Source organism: Gordionus sp. m RMFG-2023, chromosome 2, assembly GCF_954871325.1.
Source record: "Gordionus sp. m RMFG-2023 chromosome 2, tfGorSpeb1-WG-v2, whole genome shotgun sequence".
Taxonomy (NCBI): Eukaryota; Metazoa; Nematomorpha; class Gordioida; order Chordodea; family Parachordodidae; genus Gordionus; species Gordionus sp. m RMFG-2023.
In genome coordinates this window covers 5,683,668-5,705,914 of record NC_088776.1, presented here as the reverse complement: position 1 = coordinate 5,705,914, position 22,247 = coordinate 5,683,668, and the positions used below count along the sequence as shown (strand labels likewise).

At 27.7% G+C, this 22,247-nt stretch overlaps 1 protein-coding gene across 1 annotated transcript; it reads right to left on the bottom strand.

The window, feature by feature from the left end:
• Positions 1-672: 672 nt before the first annotated feature.
• On the bottom strand, positions 673-20,270 carry LOC135924009 (Fanconi anemia group M protein-like). The gene is made up of 17 exons (XM_065459053.1): positions 20,235-20,270; positions 19,903-20,051; positions 19,735-19,862; positions 14,863-15,053; positions 14,616-14,820; positions 14,301-14,473; positions 13,191-13,268; positions 11,193-11,351; positions 10,582-10,716; positions 10,363-10,473; positions 7,626-8,070; positions 7,236-7,352; positions 5,984-6,033; positions 5,770-5,894; positions 1,786-1,867; positions 829-1,198; positions 673-707 (listed from the first exon to the last, which is right to left on the bottom strand). Exons 1-17 carry the CDS (start codon positions 20,268-20,270, stop codon positions 673-675), a joined length of 2,589 nt encoding a protein of 862 aa, XP_065315125.1.
• Positions 20,271-22,247: the final 1,977 nt, after the last annotated feature.

Sequence of the window (22,247 nt, the reverse complement as noted above, 5' to 3'; positions counted from 1 at the left end):
TCACCCCTACCCCCCTAACCAAATTCCTAACATTCTGGAGCTTCTTTGGAAATCTCTGACGATCATAATATTTGAATACAAATAATAACTAAAAATATTTGACTGTTTATTTTTTTAAAGTTTACTTTGTTCGCGCATTCAAATAATAACGGATGTAGTGTTGTCAAACGGCTCGATTTGAGCCGCTTTTTAAAAATGGCTAACTCAATATTTTATTCAGAATAATATTACGCAAGCCATAAAAAAGTTTGCTCATAGATGGCACAAAGGTCTAGACATCAATTAGCGGAATCTCGAGGCTTAGGCAATATTTTTTTAGCTAAAATATTGAGTTAGCCGTTTTTAAAAATCGGGTCAAAACGAGCCGTTTAACAACACTAAACGGATGCGCCTAAAGGAATCTTCGACCAAGGCTTGTTATTCACCCTCAAAAGCCGATTACCTTGGTTTCGGCAATATTCTACTTCCCACCCTCATTAAAATCCCTCTCCTATATGTTAAATTTCATGACAACCCGACCCCCACAAGATTTTTAAATATTTAGAAAAGTTTTTTAAAAAAATAAAATTTTATCAAATAGCTGAGAGGCCTTATAAAGGTAGAAAAAACTGTGCATTTTGGGCAAAATGCACATTCTTTAATTTTAAAAATCTTTGGATATAAATGAGAGAGTCATTTAAATTTCTTTATATATCTTAATGGTAGGCCTTTAAAGAGATTTAATGTTAAATATTGTTTTTAAAAAAATTTAAATGTCGAAAACCGGAAATGATCATAAAATCAAATATACAATGATGCATAAAATTTTTTTTTTATAAAAAAATATACCAATGAATATATCATCACCGCGATCATAAAGTTGGACGAGCGCGTTATTCGATTCTATTTCATGGGAGTCTTCCTTTTTCTCCGGGTACCTATCTAAGCTGCTATTTTCCTTGCCGCAATTTTTACGACTTTTACTCGGGGTTGACTTTTGCTTATCATTTGCGGGTGGGCCTTTATCGAGTGGCAAAGAGACCGCTAGCTCTCCTATGTACATTAAGCAAGGTTTGGGATTGACTCCGGGCGGTAAAATTTTGGGGTTACTGCGATGATTTTTATGGTTATAATTGTTTTTGTCTTTGAAACGTTGCAGAATTTGCTGTTCGAGCGCTTTGAATACGCTTTTCTTGTTGCTCAAACTTTGGTTGTATATCTTTGAGTTAAAAATGGCTAATTCAACTCAAAACACTCAGTGTAATCATTTTAAATACGAACACGATACGCAAAAAAAAGAAAACATCATGTTATATTTTCAATGGAGTTAGTAAAGAGGGGCTCAATAACTTGTTGTTATATATAAAAGTGGATGTCTTCTTCTCTACCCTATTCAAAGGCGATAAGGCTATTTTTGGTTTGATTTAAATAGAGATAAGTTTGTTTTTATTGGGGGGGGGGAGGTAGCATAGAAAAGATTAGTTACCCACATAATCAGTTGAGAAAATGTTTATAGTTTATTAGGTTGGATCAAGTTATTTGGAAAGAGGTAGACAAGGTATTCGACCACCAAATCATTCTAATTAACTCATCACCAAACTTGGGCTAAAAACCGGCTCAATTAACTGTCACGTGTCGAAGAAAATTAGCTAAGCATTGAGGAACGAGTTAATTTATTTAAAATTCCTCTAAGGTTTAGCTAAAGGTTAAGACTAAAAACTAAATTTTACCGACTAAAAATTAGCTATATAGACCCTTTTTCCATATATAAAATAAATAGATTTAAACTTGTAAATAAAGGTTTACCTTTTCCTCCTTTCCCTTTGTCAAAAATACGTAAACGTCGCCAGCTCTCATTCTGGCGGTCCTACCAATCCTTTGCAAATACCTGTTATTTATTTTTTATTTTTATAATAAATATATTATATACCACAAAAATTTTATTGAATTTTAATTGTAATTGTTATATTTTAAAAGGTTATAATATTCAACGTTATTTGAAATATATTTTTCATGCAATAATATAACGTACTTAAATTTAATATTATATAAAAACGTGAATTATTATGGAATATAAATTGAATAATTATAAAATAATATATATATATGTTGTATTCCATATTAAATCAACCAAAAAAAGTCGATTCTCAACCCGACCCCCTTCGACTTTTTAAATTTGTATGTTAGTAGTATATACACTAACTAATAAAAATATAAAATTTTACTTTTCAAATCGGCTTACTTCATGAAATATGGCCATCTTTAGAAACGCGAAAATTCCAAAATACAGTATATTTAATTTTAAATATCTCAAAAGTAATTAAGCTGAAGGCATGATTTAAATTTTATTAAATAGCTCTAGAATAGCCCTTTAATATGATATAAAAAATTTTTTATTAATAAAAAGTCTATTACCAAAAACCGGAAATAGAAAACCGGAAATAGCTATAAAATAAAAATTGCTCTTTTTTTTCTTTCAAATTTTTTTTACAAATAGACATTATACTTTTTAATATTTGTACAAAATTTTAGATTGGGACCATTACTGGGCCAATAGTTATTACGCTTTAAATATAAATAGTATAAATCCTAAATTATACCAAATATATTGTAATTTACGAAACAAATAAAAAGAAAATTCCTTTATGATGGGGCCGATTATATTTTTTTTATAAATGTTTCGGGCTGTGAGCCCACTAGTAGACATTATGTCATATTTAACATATAAGTTTAGCGAATTTATTTTAGAGAGAAAATATTTGTAAAAATATTTATAACTTTATTTAGCTAATTATTAATATTACATGAATATCAAATGGAAAATTAATATTGTTATAAACATATTAAATTAAATAATATCATACATTAAATTATCTAATGAATTAGAATAACGTTTGACTTTCATTTTTCCTTCCATTGGAATAAATGAATGATATTTTTGTGTCCCGGGAATTAGTTTGTATAAAATTCTATTACTTTATTTGCAATGTCATCCGGAATTATTCTACTTGGTTTTATGATATTTGGGTTTGACAAAACACCCTTTTCTTCAACTAATTGTTAAGCTGTCCGGGCCATAAAATTTGTGGTTGAAAATTTCTTTTCAATTTTATCAAGAGTCCAAGATTTTGGTAAAACTGTTAAAATTTGTATTTTTTCATTGCGAGAACTTGTAGCAAATTTTTCTTTCAGTTGATTTATGATTTCGGCTTCATCTTTTTTTGCTTGATCCTCTAGATTTATTTTAAAAACCTTTTTAATTTTTCCCTGAATTTTCAAAAATTTATTTACAGGATATTTTTTTTCATTTAACCTTTTCTTTTTAATAGGTGTCTCCCCTAAAAATGGCAAAGTTTCATTTAAAGTTGAAATTGAAGTATTAATCTGTATAAGAGTCGAGATTATTGCATGGTTGATCAGGTTCAGAATCGCTAAATGTTTCATTAATAGTTGAGGTAGAAGATAAGTTAGAAATAGAAGGTAAGTTAGAAATAGAAGGTAAGTTAGAAATAGAAGGTAAGTTAGAAATAGAAGGTAATGTGATCGATCGTAGAAGTAAAAGGTGAGATCAGATTTGTTGAATATTTTTTTAATTTTTTCCGGCAAGAGCTACAAATTTTATGATAAATTGATAAGCTAGAATTCACTTCTATCATCCATTGTAAAACATTTCTAAGATCGTAACGTACTGAATGAGATTTTATTCTAAAGGGATTACAGCACTTTACTGGAATAGAAATAACTTTTCTAGACATTTGGTAAGGAATAAAAGATAGCTATTAATTTTATATAATTATTTTAAATTAAAAATAAATTGGATAAAAATAACCGATAATTTAATTTTCTTAGAAAAATGGCTTTATAAAATTAATCAATAAAAATGACGGCTGTTGCTGTTGGAATTGAATTTGATTTTTATAATTATTTTATTTGATAATTAATTATAAGTAGAAAATAATCTTTATGAAAATATATTTCTGACGATCACAAAGATAATTTTTTATCCGGCAAAGAAAATAATATACATAATTCACTCATAGAATTGCCAGGTCAAAAATCTCGAATTTAAGAAGAAATTTTTTGGGGGGGGGGGGCGAATATAAATCTTAAGATGGGGTTCGGATTTCAGTTTACTACTATTATTCACAAATATTATCACTTTTGTTAAAAAAATAATTACTCATTTCGTATAATATAGAATTTAAGCCATACTATTTATATTTAAAGCGTAATAACTATTGGCCCAGTAATGGTCCCAATCTAGGATTTTGTACAAATATTAAGATATATAATGTCTATTTGTTAAAAAATTTTGAAAGAAAAGAGGGCAATTTTTATTTTATAACCATTTCCGGTTTTCTATTTCCGGTTTTTGGTAATAAAATTATTTTTAATATAATAAATTTTATATCATATTAAAGGGCTATTCTAGAGTTATTTAATAAAGTTTAAATTATACCTTTAGCTTAATTACTTTTTGAGATATTTAAAATTAAATATGGTGTTTTGAACTTTTCGCGTTTCTAAAGATGGCCTCTCATGAAGTAAGCTGAGTTGAGAATTAAAATTTTATATTATTGCTAGTTAGTGTATATACTACTATCATGCAAATTTTAAAAAAAATCGAAGAGGGTCGGGTTGAATCTTCAGTTGATTTGATATGGAATACTACATATATATATATATACATATGTACAAGAATTGAGAATAAAAAGATAATTGTTTTGACCATCTATTCAAGATATAAAAGTATATGATACTGATTTAAAAATTTATCTGACAATCCGATTCTAGATCTAAATTTTTTTTTATCTCGATCGAATTATTCTTATAATTTAAAATTATTCATGAATATTTGAAATTATTTCCAATTATTTATAGCATCCTTGAAGAAAATTTTTTTTTAACTTCTTTTTTTCCACATCTATAATAATTCGATTTTTAAATTTTAATAATCCATTTTATCATTTTTTGAAAATATTTTAAAATAATTTAATTTTTAAATATAATCGAAAATCGACGAATCTAATAGGATAATGTTTTTATCATTTTTGATTCCTACAAATATGAACAATGCAAATATTCGATTCTTATCTTTGTAGGTTATAATGCGAGTATGTTCAAATTTAATAAATCATCATTTAATAAAATAATTTGAAGCAAAAATGGGTTAAAATATATAATGTAAACTGAGTTAAATTATCCCAGTGACATGCCTTATAGAAAAGTGACAATAGTCATAATTGCTAACTTTTTCAAGCTTTTTAATTAATTGTTAGCACAAAAAATTTGTGATTTTATCATGGAAGATTTGTTTAAGCACAAAAATCTCAAAAGATTCAGAATTTTAGGTTAAATTTGATCAAGAAAATCCCATGATTATCCTTAAAAAAATTTTTCAGAGAAAAAGCTTTCAGCCGCTTATTAAATATTGATAAAATTTTCATAAATAAATCTAGCTTACTATACCGGATAGAGTACTCATAGGTACTAATAAATCACGAAGCCCTATAGATTTTAGAATTAGTTCTTCCAATTTATTCAGCTACTTTAACGGAACCCAAGGGTAGGGGAGTTTAATGACGACCTCCCCCTTTAAAAATGCCCCTAACCCCCACTGGGAAAATCCTGACTATAACCTACAAAAAAAAGTCATACTATGTCCCAGAACAAAAAAAAATCTATATATAATAAGAAATTCTGGTCATTTGGTCAACATTTAAAAAAACGAGCAAACTTATATTTCATTCATTCTCAAAATCGTGTTTTATAAAAAAAATTACTAATCACCTGACGGGACTTTTAACAGAATCGAAACAGAATATACAATCAACCGATCCTATGTCTAAGCCCTCTTCCCCAACGCAAGTCGATACCAGAGTATTGTATTGACCCGATCGGAATTTAGCTAAAACCTTTTTTTTTATAAAAAAAAATTTGAAAATATTCCATATGGATATTGATTATGAGATTATTATGCAAATGTAAGAAGATTATAAAACACCTTAAGTTGATCCTTTTGAGTAACCGTTTTGCATTTTTTCACCGATAAATTCATGTATGAATCGTTTAGAAAACTATTTTCCCCGGAAAAACTGTCTTTATTTTCTTCTAATTATAAAAAAATATAGAATAATTATTGATTACTGACTTCAAAATTTACTATTACGACTCAACACATGTATTCCAATATATTTGTCGGAGACCTGTAGAGAACGATATTTTAGGCAAGGATTTTAAAAAAAATAAAATTCATGTCCTTTTTTTCTCTCCCGGCCGGGTAGTGTTGTTAAACGGTTCGTTTTGAGCCGATTTTTAAAAACGACTAACTAAATATTACATCCTGAAAAATATTACGCAAGCTTGAAGATTTTGCTCATAGAAGGAACATAAGGTGTAGGCATATATTATCAAAATCTCGAGGCTTAGGTAATATTTTTCTAGCTAAAATATTGAGTTAGCCGTTTTAAAAAATCGGCTCAAAATGAGCCGTTTAGCAACACTACGGCCGAGTCAGAGATTTTTTGATCATTTTGTGGGTCCGGCTCGGAATTTTTTAAAAATTTCGCTATTTTGGAAATAAATTTTGGCTAAATTTTTACAAATTGTTTCAAAGGGAAATTCGTACCTAAGAAGAGGTAAAATGAATGGCTAACGCGCCTATATATAATTTTCCAGCTGATTAATTGTTATAACTTTTTTTAAAAAAAATAATTAATTTTAAACCTAGCCCTGGACCGGACCGGGTTCCTGCACTGAGGTTTTCTGATATTTTCCTTCTATTAAACCCTGGACTAGTGTAAATGATGCATTTATTTTATCTTTTACCCTTTTTGTTCTTTCTCTTTCTCTCTTTCTTTCTTTCCTTTTATGTTACATGATTTCTTAACCAAATGTTACTTCTAACATATTAAATCGATTTCTTAATTAGCTCATATGATTAGTGTTGTTAAAAAGCTCGATTCGGGTTGATTTAAAAAAAACGACCCAATATAACCTAAATAACATTATGTAAACCTAAAGATTTTTCTCACAGCTGGCAGAAATGCTTGGACATCTATTTGCCAAATCTCGAAGCTTACCAGGCCGTTTCGACAAATCGATCCGAATCGGACTTTTTAACAACACTACATATGATAATATGAAGGGGGGAGGGGGTAACAAAATATCTCATAAATTTTATAAATCAAAACCTGTATTCGCGATATCCTCCGAATTTTTCGAGTCATTTTTAGGAGCTTTACCCATATTTTGTTGCCCCAGAAATGTCCCCACCTTGACTAGAGGATATAGGGATCTACTCAAGGCTTGGCTTATCTCGATAACGCTTTCCCTGTATTGAGAGAATATAATTACGTTGCTTGAGGTTGAGCCTAACGAAGTTAAATAAGGTAAACATTCGCATTTAAAATTCAGAAAGCTTGATATAAAAAAAAAATCTGAAGAGCTTACCCCTGCATTCAGGGTTAGCGCCAATTCGTGGTGAAGTGTAAATCATATTTGTATACTTCAACACTAATTCGTGCTAACCGTGAATGAGGGGTTATGTTTAGTAGAGCTAGAATTATCAAGACTAGTGTATTAGATAATTTAACTGGTTCAGGTGGCAAATATGAAGTAAATAATACAATATATGCGATTATAACCTCCTCTCGTAGATCCCTGGGCATGTTTGGCGAAATGTTTCTCCACCAGTTCCTTAAGCTTACCCAATTTGGGATGACTCTCTAAATAAGGTTCGGTTTCCGTTTCGATCCGATCATCATCATCGCCATCATCTTTTTTTCCGGTATGATCAACCACATTTAGACCCCGACATTTTTTGCGTTTTTTAGTCCTGTCGATAAAATCGTCAAGTTCGGCATACATGACTTGAAATTGGGGAATCTTGGTTAGTACGCTTTTGGTCGCATTACAACCCTTTTTATTATTTTTATTCGTAGAATTTTCGGGTTTCGCGTGAGATGACTTTTGGGGCTCGTTTGATTCGTCTGAATATGTAAGGATACGTGAGTTATTCGTAAGCGAAGATGATGATTCCTCGAGGCATAATTGGACTTGAGGTTTGGTTTGCTCCATGTTCAATGAGTTCTTGATTTGCGTTTTATATTTATTAAATACTAGGGCTGCACCGATCCTCGATTTTTTTCACCGATCCGGTCCGATATTTATTTAAAATGGAACCGATTCCAATATTTAGGTTGATTTTATTTTTGTCATTTATTTTATATAATAAAAGATAATGGAAGAAAGAAAAGAAAGAAAGAAAGAAAGAAAGAAAGAAAGAAAGAAGGAAGGAAGGAAGGAAGGAAGGAAGGAAGGAAGGAAGGAAGGAAGGAAGGAAGGAAGGAAGGAAGGAAGGAAGGAAGGAAGGAAGGAAGGAAGGAAGGAAGGAAGGAAGGAAGGAAGGAAGGAAGGAAGGAAGGAAGGAAGGAAGGAAGGAAGGAAGGAAGGAAGGAAGGAAGGAAAGAAGGAAGGAATATTCATTATCGGCCCTTAAAAAATGAATAAAAAAAAGTTTAAAAGCCTTAAAATTCTAAAAAAATGTCCTTAAATTTGTATAAAAAAGGTTTTTATTTATATGATATAAAGTAAATGATGTCTAATCTTATTAAGCTTAAAGTCCTTAAAGAATAATTATACATAAAGTTTCCACATTTATTAGTGGTGATCAGAATTATGATTATTTTAGCTTTAATAGAAATAAGTATAAATTTATTTGCTAGCACAAAAAATTCGGGTCAGGTTTGAAAATTTAAAAAAAAAAAAGCCGGGCTAGATCCTGCAAATGGTATTTCTCTCCAATAAAAATATTTATCCACTAAAAAAATCATATTTTCCTGTGAAGGCGTATCTAAATATTTCGGGGTAATTTTTAGTGTTGTTAAACGGCTCAAGCCTATTTTTTAAAACGGCTAATTTAATATTTTAGCCAGAAAAATATTGCCTAAGCCTCGAGATTTCGATAATATGTGCCTAGACCTTTGTTCCTTCTATGAGCAAAATCTTCAGGCTTGCGTAATATTTTTCTGAATGAAATATTGAGTTAGCCGTTTTTAAAAATCGGCTCAAAACGAGCCGAACAACACTAGTAATTTTCTGATATCAGATCAAGCGCTACTTTTGACTCGAATTTTGTATTAAGTTGAATAGAAGGGCTATGTCTTTTTAAAAAGAATTCAGTATTGTTTATAAATTATTTCGTTACATCATCACAAGTAATGGATCCCTAGAGTAATTTTTTTTTAACCTTCGGAAAGAGTATTTTATAATTTCGAGATTATTACATTCCACGGGGAGTGGTATGCGCATTTAAAGAGGGGTGCGTGGTATCAGTATTGGGCCCGATAAATTTTAACTAGTGTTTTTAAATGGCTCGTTTTGAGACGATTTTTAAAAAAGGCTAACTCAATATTTCATCTAGAATAATATTACGCAAGTCTGAAGATTTTGTTTGTAGGATGAACAAAGATTTGGACATCTATTAGCAAAATCTCGAGGCTTAGGCAATATTTTCCTGGCTAAAATATTGAGTTAGCCGTTTTTAAAAATCGGCTTAAAACGAGCCTTTTAACAAAACTAATTTTAACCGATACCTAAATATTGTTAAAACGAAACCACCTTTTTAAAATAATAATGCATTATATCTTAAGGCTGTGCCGATCCACCCGATCCAATATTTTTTGGATATTCCGTAAAATTTATCCGGTACGAATTGGTTTTGTGAATATTGGAAAATTAATTAATGGGCCTACATAGCTTTTAGCATATTTATTTGGTGATATAGTTTTAAAACACTACACCTTAAGCTTGTCACGGCCCTGTACCACTTAAATCGCGTTATTTGACCAAAGAAGGCCTTAGCCAAGTTTTAGCGGAAAAGCTATCGACTCAGTCTTAAGGGTTAATCTAAAAAAAACGGTTCAATCTTGAAGAGACAAAGCTGATAAAAAAAGAAAATCGCGTCAGTTCAGCTGACTTATCCGCTAGTTCCAACGTTTTCGAGGAATCGGCCTATTCCGAAACGTCACGATTAAGCTGTCCTAAACTGTATAGGTAAAGTGTACCTGACAATTTTTAATTAGCGAAACAGCAAAAAGAAAATGGCAAAATAGTTTGTAATAACAATTGCAGAGTATATTTACTATCTTTTATAATAAAAGAAAAAAAAAACAGTTTTTTTCTCGGAAAAAAAACGAAAAAAAAACAGTTTTTTCCCCGAAAAAAAAACGAAAAAAACAATCGTTGGTTTTTTTCCTATTTTTTTTTGAATACTATTACAATCCTCATGGAAAAAAATAATTTACCAATTTTATTGCAAATTTTACAATATCGCAACCAGCTTAAATTATATATCTAACAATATTATAAAACAAGACAAACTTTGATAAAGGTGTGTAGACACCTCAAACCATAAAACGTGATTAGTTCCAATGAGTGGATAAGTGTGATACAAACGGCAAAATCTCTTTCTATCAATCCACCTATAAATTTCTATATAAATATTTTTAAAAAATTTTATTAGTATTCGGATACAAATAATTTCGGACATGAATAAGCGAATAATTCGATTTTACATTTGATGCTTTATTATCTTCTTACATTTTTTTGATTGTTGCTTGATCGAAATCTAGCCCTGGCCTGGATCAAGCTAAATTTACTCATATTTTCGATGCTGTCACCCGTTTTAAAAAGTACTTTTTGCTCTACCAAACGCCGAGAACAAATATCCAAAATCTTTTTAAAAAAGTGAACATATATTATATATTGAAATGAAAAAGATCGGATTTATGGTATATCCGCATAAGGGTATAATAACTCCCATCTATTCTGCATATTTTTGACAATTTTGCCGTCAACTTTTATAATACACTTAATTTATATTTTTCTTCTAAATAAATTTTTTTTTTTTAAAAATACAACAAAAATTTATGGCTAAATTGTTTGAAATCCACATGGTAGGTAGGAACTCTATCCGATAAAAATCCGCCTTTGAAAATTAGAAAAACGCGCGTTATATAAGTGATTTTTTTTAAAAAAAAAAAAGACTGCGTATTGCTGAATTTTCTAAACCTATATTTTTAATTTTTTTATTATTTTATTTTTGTATATATGGCCCATAAAATTTATAATAAGGAAAACAAAAAGTGATTGACAGTACAATCGATCTGTCTTCTTATTGGAGATAATAAAAAAATATCAACAAAACGTACGTTAGTTAGCTTTTCTTTGAAACCCTCCATGAGAGGGGTTAACGGGACAACGATTTTATGTATAGTCTTGGCAAACGTATAAGGTTGAACATCCAAGCACTGTTCTGTTCTAAATTCTAAGTGAGATATCAAGAGGTTGCTAAGAACCGATTCTATAGTCTAAAATATACAAAATTATTTAATTAATAATTGTATATGCGTGGATATGGATAATTCCGAGACATTCATATCGAATGGCATAACGCGATTTTAGGACGACCATTTTTAAGATGAATAAACCTCGGCATATAGGTTATAATAGTATGTATATTTTTACGCAAATCAAAATATTAAAGATCTAACTCAAATATATCCTGAATTATGGGCCTTTATAGTCAGAATAGAGCCTTTACTTATTTTAACGAATCTCAAATTATTCAAAAATAATTTTAGTCCAAAATCATAAATTGTATATCATTTTGTAGCTCTCAAAATTCTCCTTTAGAAAATGCCAAAATTATTTTTGAAAAATATCTTAAGTGTCGTTATATTTCCGGTAAAACGGAAAAATAATTGTTTTGAGAAGTGCCTAATTTTGAAACGATGAACCTCACCGAATATGTTTAAGTTTATTACCTATATATTTAAAATATATAAGAAAAATATTTAATAGAGAAAAAAAATAAGAATTTCAAATTTTATTTTAGCTTTTATAATTTTAGGAATAAAAATATTAATTAATTATTAGAATATATTTTCTTTTAATTGTGGCAGCAAAAAAAGTCTTTTTTTTCAAATTTCTAGCAGTATATATTATAATTATATATAAATATTAATGATTTATAATGTAAAATGGAAATATTTTTTATTTAAAAAATATAATTTAAATTTTTCTCCATTAATATTTTAACTTAAATATTTAATATATTAGTAATAAACATATTTGGTGAGTTATTTGTCGTTTAAAATTAGGCCTTTCTCAGGATAACTTTGGTATTTTCTTAAGGAGAATTATAAGGGCCATAAATGTGATATATAATTTGTGACTTTATTGACAAAATGTTTATTTTATAATTTGAGATCATATAAACCAAGATGGTGCCTTTATTGGACTTTGAAGGCCCATAACTCCGGTTCTCATTAGTGCTAGAGTTTTCAACTTTTATAAAATGTAAAATCTATTCAGCCTCCCCATACCAAATGTTTTTATTTTTAAAAATGGTCGTCCAAATCACTGGGTGATTTGTCAGGTGATCATGCATAAATAAAATAACTTGGGTTATGCCAATATTAAATACCGGATAGAAATTATTTAGCATTTTTAAAAAATATATCGGATCGGGCCGATATCCTATATTGATTGTTTTTGATTATTTTATGTATGATCTCCCCCAAAATCCTGACATATTGAGTGGGGAAGGCAAAGGATAAATGGTTGAATAGATTCCATTTGATGGAAGTGGAGGGAACAAGACCCAGAGGACATGAAAACGTTAGCTTTGACCCACGGTGATGATGCCTAGGGTGGCGGAAAATGGAGGAAGGCAATAAAAGGGAAAATGGCCTACTATCTAGGTACCTGGAAAAGGGACACTAAATGATGATGAAGAATAAAGTTATTTAATGATTTATATAGATGATATATAACATTTTTGTATTAAAGGAACCAACATTTTAAGAAAAATAGAGTATCTAAAACCGGCTAACTCAAGATTTTGGTCAAATTTGTAAATTTTGTCCACGGACAACAGAAAGGTCTGGATATCTATTATCGAGGCTTAGAAGTATATTTTAGCTAAAATCTTGATTTCACTGTTTTAAAAAATCTTTAATAACAATACATTCATCCCATAAACATTTCCCATCATAAGATGATTACTTTTTGGAGAAAACAAAAAATCATTTTTAAAAGTCAGTTATGTGACTTCACAAATATAGATGGTAAAATAAAAAATCAATATAATTATCGGATTTGATTGGTGACAAATTTATGGATGGGCAGAGCCCTAAAAGACAAACCTTTATATCTCGTCCAGGGGTTGCAGTTAACGCCAAAATTCGAAATTCCTGATTAACTTTAAGCATTTCTTGGATAACCTATTTTTTTTAAAAAAAATTATAAAAGTAAAATAAATTAATTAAATTATATATTTTGAAAATTTAGTAAGTTTTTTTAAACATTATTATTGTTTATAATATAATTTTAAAAATAAAAACTGACAAAAGATGTTGCTTCTTACTAAGGTCCAAAGTAGTGTTGTTAAACGGCTCATCTTGAGCCAATTTTTAAAAACGGCTAACTCAATACTTCATCCAGAAAAATATCACCCAAGCCTGAAGATTTTGTTCATAGAAGGAACAAAGGTCTAGCTAGACATATATTATTATTGAAATCCTGAGGCTTAGGCAATATTTTTCTGGCTAAAATATTTGTTAGCTGTCGGCTCAAAATGAGCCGTTTAACAACACTAGTCCAAAGTTTGTTTAATCCATTAAACTAATTTTTGTATAACTAAAATATTTTATAATTAAGAAGGATGTTTTATAGTCAGGTGTAATTATGACACTATAGTGTTATTTTCTATATATATTTTTAAAATATGCAGTGTTTTAAACCCAAAAATCAACAAACACATAAGAATAATTGATAAAGTATGAATTAGTTTCTAAGAATGTCTTCCAATTCAGGCCTATATTTATTTGAACCGACATTATACTATTTTCAGATAAATAGAATATAAACATTAATGTCAAATGATGTATTATGGTCATTTAAATTAATCAATATATTTTTCAATATTTTTAGAATTAAGATTATTTTTTTCCTGCTTGGATTCAAAAAAGACGCTAAACAGACCATATTTAAAAAAATATTTGACTAATATATGATGTATGCTATAAAGAGAAAGAATCAAGAAGAGATTATTAAATAACAATTTGAAAAATAATAATTTAGTATAATTTGATATATGAGTAAAAAAAATTAAGTAATGATAAATATCAGAACTAAATACCAAAATTATAAGCTTAATATCAATTCTCATATATAGTCTATCTAAATAATAACTAAAAAAGTCAATTATTCTGATAAATAATTTAAAAATTCATTTTATAAAAATATTATTTTACTTGACAGTAAGCATAATTTCCCAATGCTCTGTGAGCTTCATCAACAACTAAACATTTAACCAAATGAGCAGGACATAATTGATTTATAAGGTCATTTGCTAATACCTGTGGTGTAAGAAAGATTACCCTTTTTTGTGCCCATAATTTTTTTCGCTTTATAGGATTTGTTTTACCTTGTTAATTATAGTAATTTAATATCTAAACTCAAATAGCTTCAGAATTTTAAAATTTAGCATCATATTCATAAAATATATATAACAGTAAATATATATGTATATTTTATCATAGGAAGATTATAAAACATATTCCCTAAACCTGTCATTTCAGTTGTGTCAATAATTGGGGTAGCCATTATCTTATGACATGCTTCAATTTGTTGATTAACGAGAGGTCTAGTTGGGGCCATGAAAATAATCTTCCCCCTTGGAAACCATCTATAATAATTAAACATGACAACAGCTGCAATGAATGTTTTTCCTAAACCAGTAGGCAGAGCAACTAGAGTGTTGTTGAAAAGTGCCTAAAATATACTATACTGATAAAAATTAGTTTGTCATTATACTTTTTTGACAATATTATATTGATAATCTCGTATAGGAAAATTATTTGGATATATCCATATTTCTCCTGCCATTTTATCAAATTCAAAGTTATCATTATTATAATCGTTCGTAAATGATTTATTTTCCAAATTTATTATAGAATTTATTAACTTATTTTCTTCATCATCTAGATTAAATAAAGCTTCTAGCTCTGACATCAAATTTTTCATTTTTAAATTTTTCGCAAAAATGAATGCATGTAATGTGCTAAAAAACGCCCCTATATAATACCCAAAACTAAATTTTTGTGCTTCTTCATCTTCACTTTTCTTTAGAACTATCTTGATGTTTCTGTTTGGCATAATTTAATATTCTCGGTATCTTTAACTTATCGTTAATGAAAGATTTTGAAGGAAAAAATTATTTAATTTGAGTAGAAAATTAATGTTCAATGTTATAAATCTTCACATGAATGATATATATATATATAATCAAAAATAACATCAACAAAAATGTCATTTACTAAGATAAGAAACAATCGATTGCATTAATAGCCTTATTTTAATATATATATAATCTAAAACATCGATATATCACTTTTATTGGTTTTTCCTTTGCTTGTACACAAACATCTCTCAGTTAGTCGGGATGCCTGTTTTTATTATGCCATTAGACTCGACATCATATAATATCGCACTTTTAAGTTGAATAACCAACCTTTCATGCCATCCCTTAATCCTTTCGCTTATTATACAAACCTACTGATTATTTTCTAATTCAACAAGGCTCAACGTTCCCATCTTTTAATATTTTTATTTCTATGTGGCGCTTTCCTTTCTCACGTTGATAATTTTCTACTGATCGAAGGTCCGCTTGAGCGATCTAAGAGTTATTTAAATGAGTTGTTAAAACATTGACTAGGGTTAGGAACTCCCACATTTCCTACCAGTATAGAAGCGCGTCTCGTAAGCGCTCAGCCAGGGAGAAGCGCGTCTCGTAAGCGCTCAGCCAGGGTCTACATGAGCAAGGAAAGGGGGGGGGGGGTTTAGCATCTTATTTTTCTTGAGTGGTAAGAGGGATAGGATAAATTTATTGGAGAGTTTTCTATTAAATTTTTAGATGAAATAGGACGAAATATATTGCTGTAGAATTATACTTTTATTATACACCTTTTATAATATAATGATATTGCTGATCATTGACCAAATCTATATATTACAAATAAGACATTATATTCCAAGTAAATTTTTTTGCTATTCTCTTAAATCTAATTTAAAAGGGTTAGACTTTCAACAAACTCATATTTATGCCAAAGAAACTATTATAATTCAAATTGAATTCATGATCTAAAAAATAAGTCTTTTATATTCACAATATTATGTTAATTGGTTGTAGAGCCAAAATAATTTAAGTAATTTTTTTTAAATTTTATAAAAGGAGTACCATTATAATTAAAAAGGTACAATTAATAATGTGAAACATCACGGCCGAAGGTGGCGAAAATTATTTAGGGAGATAGGTATAGACTTTTGAAGATGGTTTGCATCCAATAAAGATCCTGTCATGTAAATGCTAGCTCAGCCAAATGTTTCAATTTGGAGCTGTAGGGACAGACCTAAAATGTTTGACGTGTTATTTATCCCATTAATGGTCACACTTTTTCCTGCCGATGAAAATTCTTGATTTTTTCATATTTTATTTATTTTAGTCTAACTACAAAATCTTAAAAAATTGACAAAAAAAATTATCCTAAATAGGAAATCTGAACCGTTGCGTATCTGCGATGTTGCCCATTAGGGGTATAAAACTAAGATTAAATTATATTATTGCAAAAAATTGAAATACGATTGATAATTTAAAATCTATTTACATATTTTATATTTATAAGTTACAAATTTGTAATTTTTATATTTTATAAAAAAAAATTAAAACAATCAATATGTATTGGTATTTGACACATGTAACATATCTTGCCTGACTATGACAAAGCTTACAACGTCATCTTTTGTTATGGATAAATAATAGTTGTCATAAGAATTTCAGGTGTTTCACTTAGTGAAGAAAATTCACTAGGTTGGATCCTACTTGTACTCATCTTTTTATTTACCAGGGGAGTCTTCAAAAGTGTCGTAGATATTTACCGCCGAAATGTTGGTAATAATTTTTTACCATCAGGATTCACTCAATTCCATAACTTCCATGAATTTACTACCACTACATTAATAAAATTACTTAGGCCACTACCATTTTTTACCTCATATTTATTCTATAAGTTGTCACTAGGTTATCGCACAGATCAACGCCACCCATATGGGAATTATAGGAATTTATTAGATTAAGTTGTGTAATTTTTAAGTTTGAGAAAATCATTCTTGAGAATCTTGATATGTTTCATAGATGGCTAAGAGCTTTACATGTTTATTAAACTGTCATCATTGAACTATCATTCCATCGAACTACAAATATTTCATATGCCTTTTCAAATCGGTAGTCGTAGTAGCCCCTCTCTTTTTTGCCATAACTTTACTTGTTTCCAGGGGATAATTTTTAAGTTTATTTTCTTTTATAATCCCAGTTTCGAAAAATCATAGAGATGTAAAAAAAATTCTCGAAGTGAAAATGCAAAGAAAGTGCTTAAATTTGTAACAACCGTACCTCCTATTCCAAGATTCGAAGCTATTTGGCTTTTATTTTTTCCTTAATATATATTAAATGCAAATATATAACAATCGGAGGAAGCAAATTTATATCCAAATTGAATGTGTTTACCTTTGTTAAATATTTTACAGGAATGTCTTCCTTGATATGGTATCATTTGCTCATCTATGCATAAATTATGGTAAAAATATATCGAATTGTTGAAACTTTTATTTAGTAAATTTGAATATGAGCGGACTATTTAAAGATTATCTTCTTCATCATTTGAGTTATTAGATAAATGTAGATTCTTTTTGATATCGCGAAATGTATGTTGTATCATTGAATTCCTAACGATTGGTATAATAATATCATTGTCATTCGACCAATATATCTTTCTTGCAGTAAGGAATGATATTCAATCAGCAAAAGAATTTCTATAAATCTTTTCATCTCTGACGCGGTTGTAATATAATTTGGTTTATTTTTTTGTTTGAAATAATTATGTGATTGATCCACACACAAGCAGTGAATACATTTATTGATCAAAAATGATGCATTTATTTTAAAAAAAATAAGCAATATTAAATTTGCTTCCCTCGTGTATATTTTTTTTAGGGTATTAAATTATTTAACGCAATAAAAATAATATAAATTTTTAACGTATAAAAAAAATATTAATTTTTTTAAAGTAGTAATAATAATATTAATATTTTTAACGTTAAAAAAATTAATTCTACTTAGTTTTTTTTAACATATAAAGATTATATTAAGTTTATTTAAGAATTTTTAGTAAAAATTTCAAGGGAAGCAATACTTCCTTTGCTTCTATGGAAGCTTCGTCACTGTGTGAAAAATTAATAAATAACAAATGTTGTTGCATATATGGTTAGAGATGTAAAGGTAGGGAAATAACGGGAAATTTCCCTAATTTTCCCTTAATATAAATATATTATTTATTTGCAAAAATTATGATTTATATTTTATAAAATATAATATTTTATTTCAATAATTATGATTAATAATTTAATTTATAAATAATTTTTATTTTCCTCGTGAGTCTTTAAACTTATTTTTTTTATTAGTGCAATTATTGAGTGCAATTTTTCAAATCTATAATTTTAAAAGTACAAAAATAAAGGTATAATGTTTCACATTATATTCTCATACATAATATTAATGTGATATATTATAGAATTATTAATAATTAATGATATATTTAGATTTGATATATAATAGTGCGCACAAATTGAGCGTTTGCAGTATGTTTGTTAATGTAACGCATCTTTGTTTAGATTGAAAGCAGTATGTTTTTTATTAAAGTTTTTTTTATAATTTCTTAAACAAAAAGAGTTTATTTATTACCTTAAGATAAAATAAGGAAGTTTAATTATATTTGTTTATTTAGATTTCCTAAGAATTTATGATTCAATCAGGGTTTTCAATTTTTTTGTGGCCTTGGATGCAAAACATATGTATATAAATGTTTCTTTGTTCATCCTACCTTAATTTATATATTTATAATAATCTATATATTTTAATAAAAATGTGAAATAAATTTTGAATAGTTTGCATATTTATATATTTTATATTTTTTTCAAGACACTAGATATAAAAATAAAAGATTTAGAAATATTGCTAATCAAATTTAAAATTTATGATATAATTTGATTAAATCTATCTAATAATTGCTAAATAAATTTTGAATAGTTGCTTATTTATATATATTTTACAAAATATTTTAATTACATTTTTCAATTTAATTATGAAAATGTACACCATAATAAGAGTATTAAATGTCTTATTTAATAAAATAATTTTAAATATATTTTTCAAAAATGGACACTAGAATATGGAATAATATAACTTTATTATATATAAATAAATAGAATTACAAAAAAAAACAAATCAATTTTCATAGATATAATTTCATTAAATAATGAGGTTTGATTTGCAGGTATATCTGTTGAATTTGGAGGCCACAATTCAATTTTCCATTAAAGTATAATACAATAGAGATACTTCATTTTTAAAAAAATATTTGTTTGATTTATATTTTATAGAGAAACATTCTATAATAATGTTAAATTTATAGATAAATATATATTTTACTGGCTCTCAAGGCACTCTTTCCAAAAGAGTCAATATATCCAACAATGCATTTAATTTTAACCCACTTGCCTTCCTTTGGTATAATTTCTTAAGGACTAAAACTATCCTCTATTGTTGGCTCCATGAATTTAATGTAATCATACCTTCTGTATGAGAGTTTAGAGCCAGAAGCTCCTGAAACCTTGCACAATTGTCTTGGTCTTTAAAGTTTTGCAACTTCTTCTTTATGCATGCTACAGTTGTATCATGCAATGGAAATTCCATCCCCAAGCTATTAAAAATATAATTTATCATTATTTATATATATTTACCTAAAACTACTGGTTAATAAACCATCTAATACCAATATAGAATTCTTATGGTCTGGACGCTGCTGGCTCCAGACCATTTGTTGAGTTTGCAGTAAGGTACAAATTTTTTTAGTAACCTTATCATCCCTTCTAAAATTATAATATGTATCCTAAAATTATTTAAATATAAATTCCAAAATTATATAAATAATCATTTCTAAAATTATATAAATATCAATTAATATATTCTAAATAATATAATATCAATTAATATATGAATTAATTTTTAAATTTTAGCGCAAAATTAAAAAAACATAGAAAAAAAAATCTAACCAGTTTGCTTTTTTATTAACGTTTGCCGTAAAAAAATCCAAGCTGCACTCTACCATATTAGCTTTTAAAACGGAGAGTTGCAACGCTCAATTTGTGCGCACTATAAGTATCATTATATGTTAATCAGTGGCGTCATTATGGGGGGGGGGCGCAGGGGCTCAAGCCCCCTGAAAAATTTGAATAGCCCCTTGAAGCAAAAAAAAAATTTTTTTTTAATGGTTCCTTAATATCCCCTTAAACTAAAAAGAACTTTTTTTGATTGTCCCCTGTCTATTATAATTCTATTAAGTAATATATAGATTTAATTTTATTATTTAAAAATTAATAAGACTATCTAAATTTTATTAGATTAGATTAATACATATAAATTATATTTTCACTATGTCAGCTTGCAATCAAATTCTTTGTTAAAAATAAAATATCAATACCATGCATAATGTTTAAATATCAATTTAGCATTAACAGTTGAAGTTTAATTGATTTTTATTAATTAAATTATTATATAACCCTAATTAAATAAATTATTAATTGAAAATTAACAAATTTAATATTTTAAGCCGAGTTTAAAATCACTATTTAAATAAAATCTTTGCGATTTAAAAATTTAAGCATTAAAGACTTTATGAAAAAAACTAAAGATAAAAGTAGCAATAATCTTGAGGACCAAAGAAGAGGATTCAATAATAAAGCTGGTGATGAACAAAGTATATTTTATACAGTTTTTAAAATTCAAACTTTGATTTAGTTGAAAGACGATTAATTGTAGTTTTAAAAGATATAAATATTGAAAACTAAAATGTTAAAAGAAAGAAAATAGGTAAATAAATTTATATATAAGTCTGTGTCCAAAATGTTTTGAAAAAATCCTTAAAATTTTCACAAATTAATAACAAAACACTTTGGACATTTAAGTTTTAAAAAATAAAAATTTATTAGTTAATTATCTATTTTAATGGAAGGTTTCTTTTTCACTTGATCATAATTGAAGTTATATGTTTTTCCTATTTCCTCCCAAATTTGCCTAATTTCTATAGAATTTCTATTTAAGTCATTTTTCACCAGAGTATTAAACAATATTGATTTCTTTAGTTTTCAAGTTAAGCAAAAATTGCTTTACAATATATTTTCACCTTTCAGGAGCAGGACACTAGAAATGGAAATTTTTTTTAAAATTTTTCTATTATAATCACATAAGGTGATGTCAAAATATTAGCTAAATTAAACATAGTAAATATTTTCTATATAAATAGTCAATATCTTAATAAATCATACACTATTATTCTTTTTACATTAATAAAGATAATATTGGCTAAATTGTTTACTCAATTATTCTTTCATAATTTGATAATTATATATTTATTTGTTTATCCTAACTTAATAATAAACTATATTTTAATAAAAATGCTAAATAAATTTAGAATAGTTTGCTTATTTATATATAACCAAAATTACCTAAAAGACATGGTGCTTATAAAAAAATTCTTTTTGAGATAGGAAAAAATCAGAAAAAAACAGTAAATGCTTTCTTTTGATATGACCAAAGTTTCTGAAAAATTTAATTAAAAATATTTGAATACATTGACAATACAATAATATATAAGATTTTAATTGTTCATCATATCACTATGGTACTTATTTTCTAGCTCCCAAATTATTTATTTCTAATTTGGCACACTTAAATTGTAAATAACTCAAGGCTTCAATATATTTGCATAATTTCTTCCAAGATTTTAGGTGTTTTTGCTTTATCAATATATCTAACATACTAGATTTTGATATGAGTCAACATCGTGTGTCATGGCTATGACTGCAAATTAACCAGCATCTATTATTTGTGTGGCTATGTAATTTAAGAATATTACTACAGCTGCTGAGAGCATATGATTGTATAATTAAGATGAGCAACAATGATCAACTGTCCAGTAGTTTATATAGGATTAAAAATGGAAGATATTCTTTTAGAAATTTAATATCTCACAATAATTTTCTCGATTACTTATCTAGCTTCCATCATGTCATCTAAGAGGAAGCTC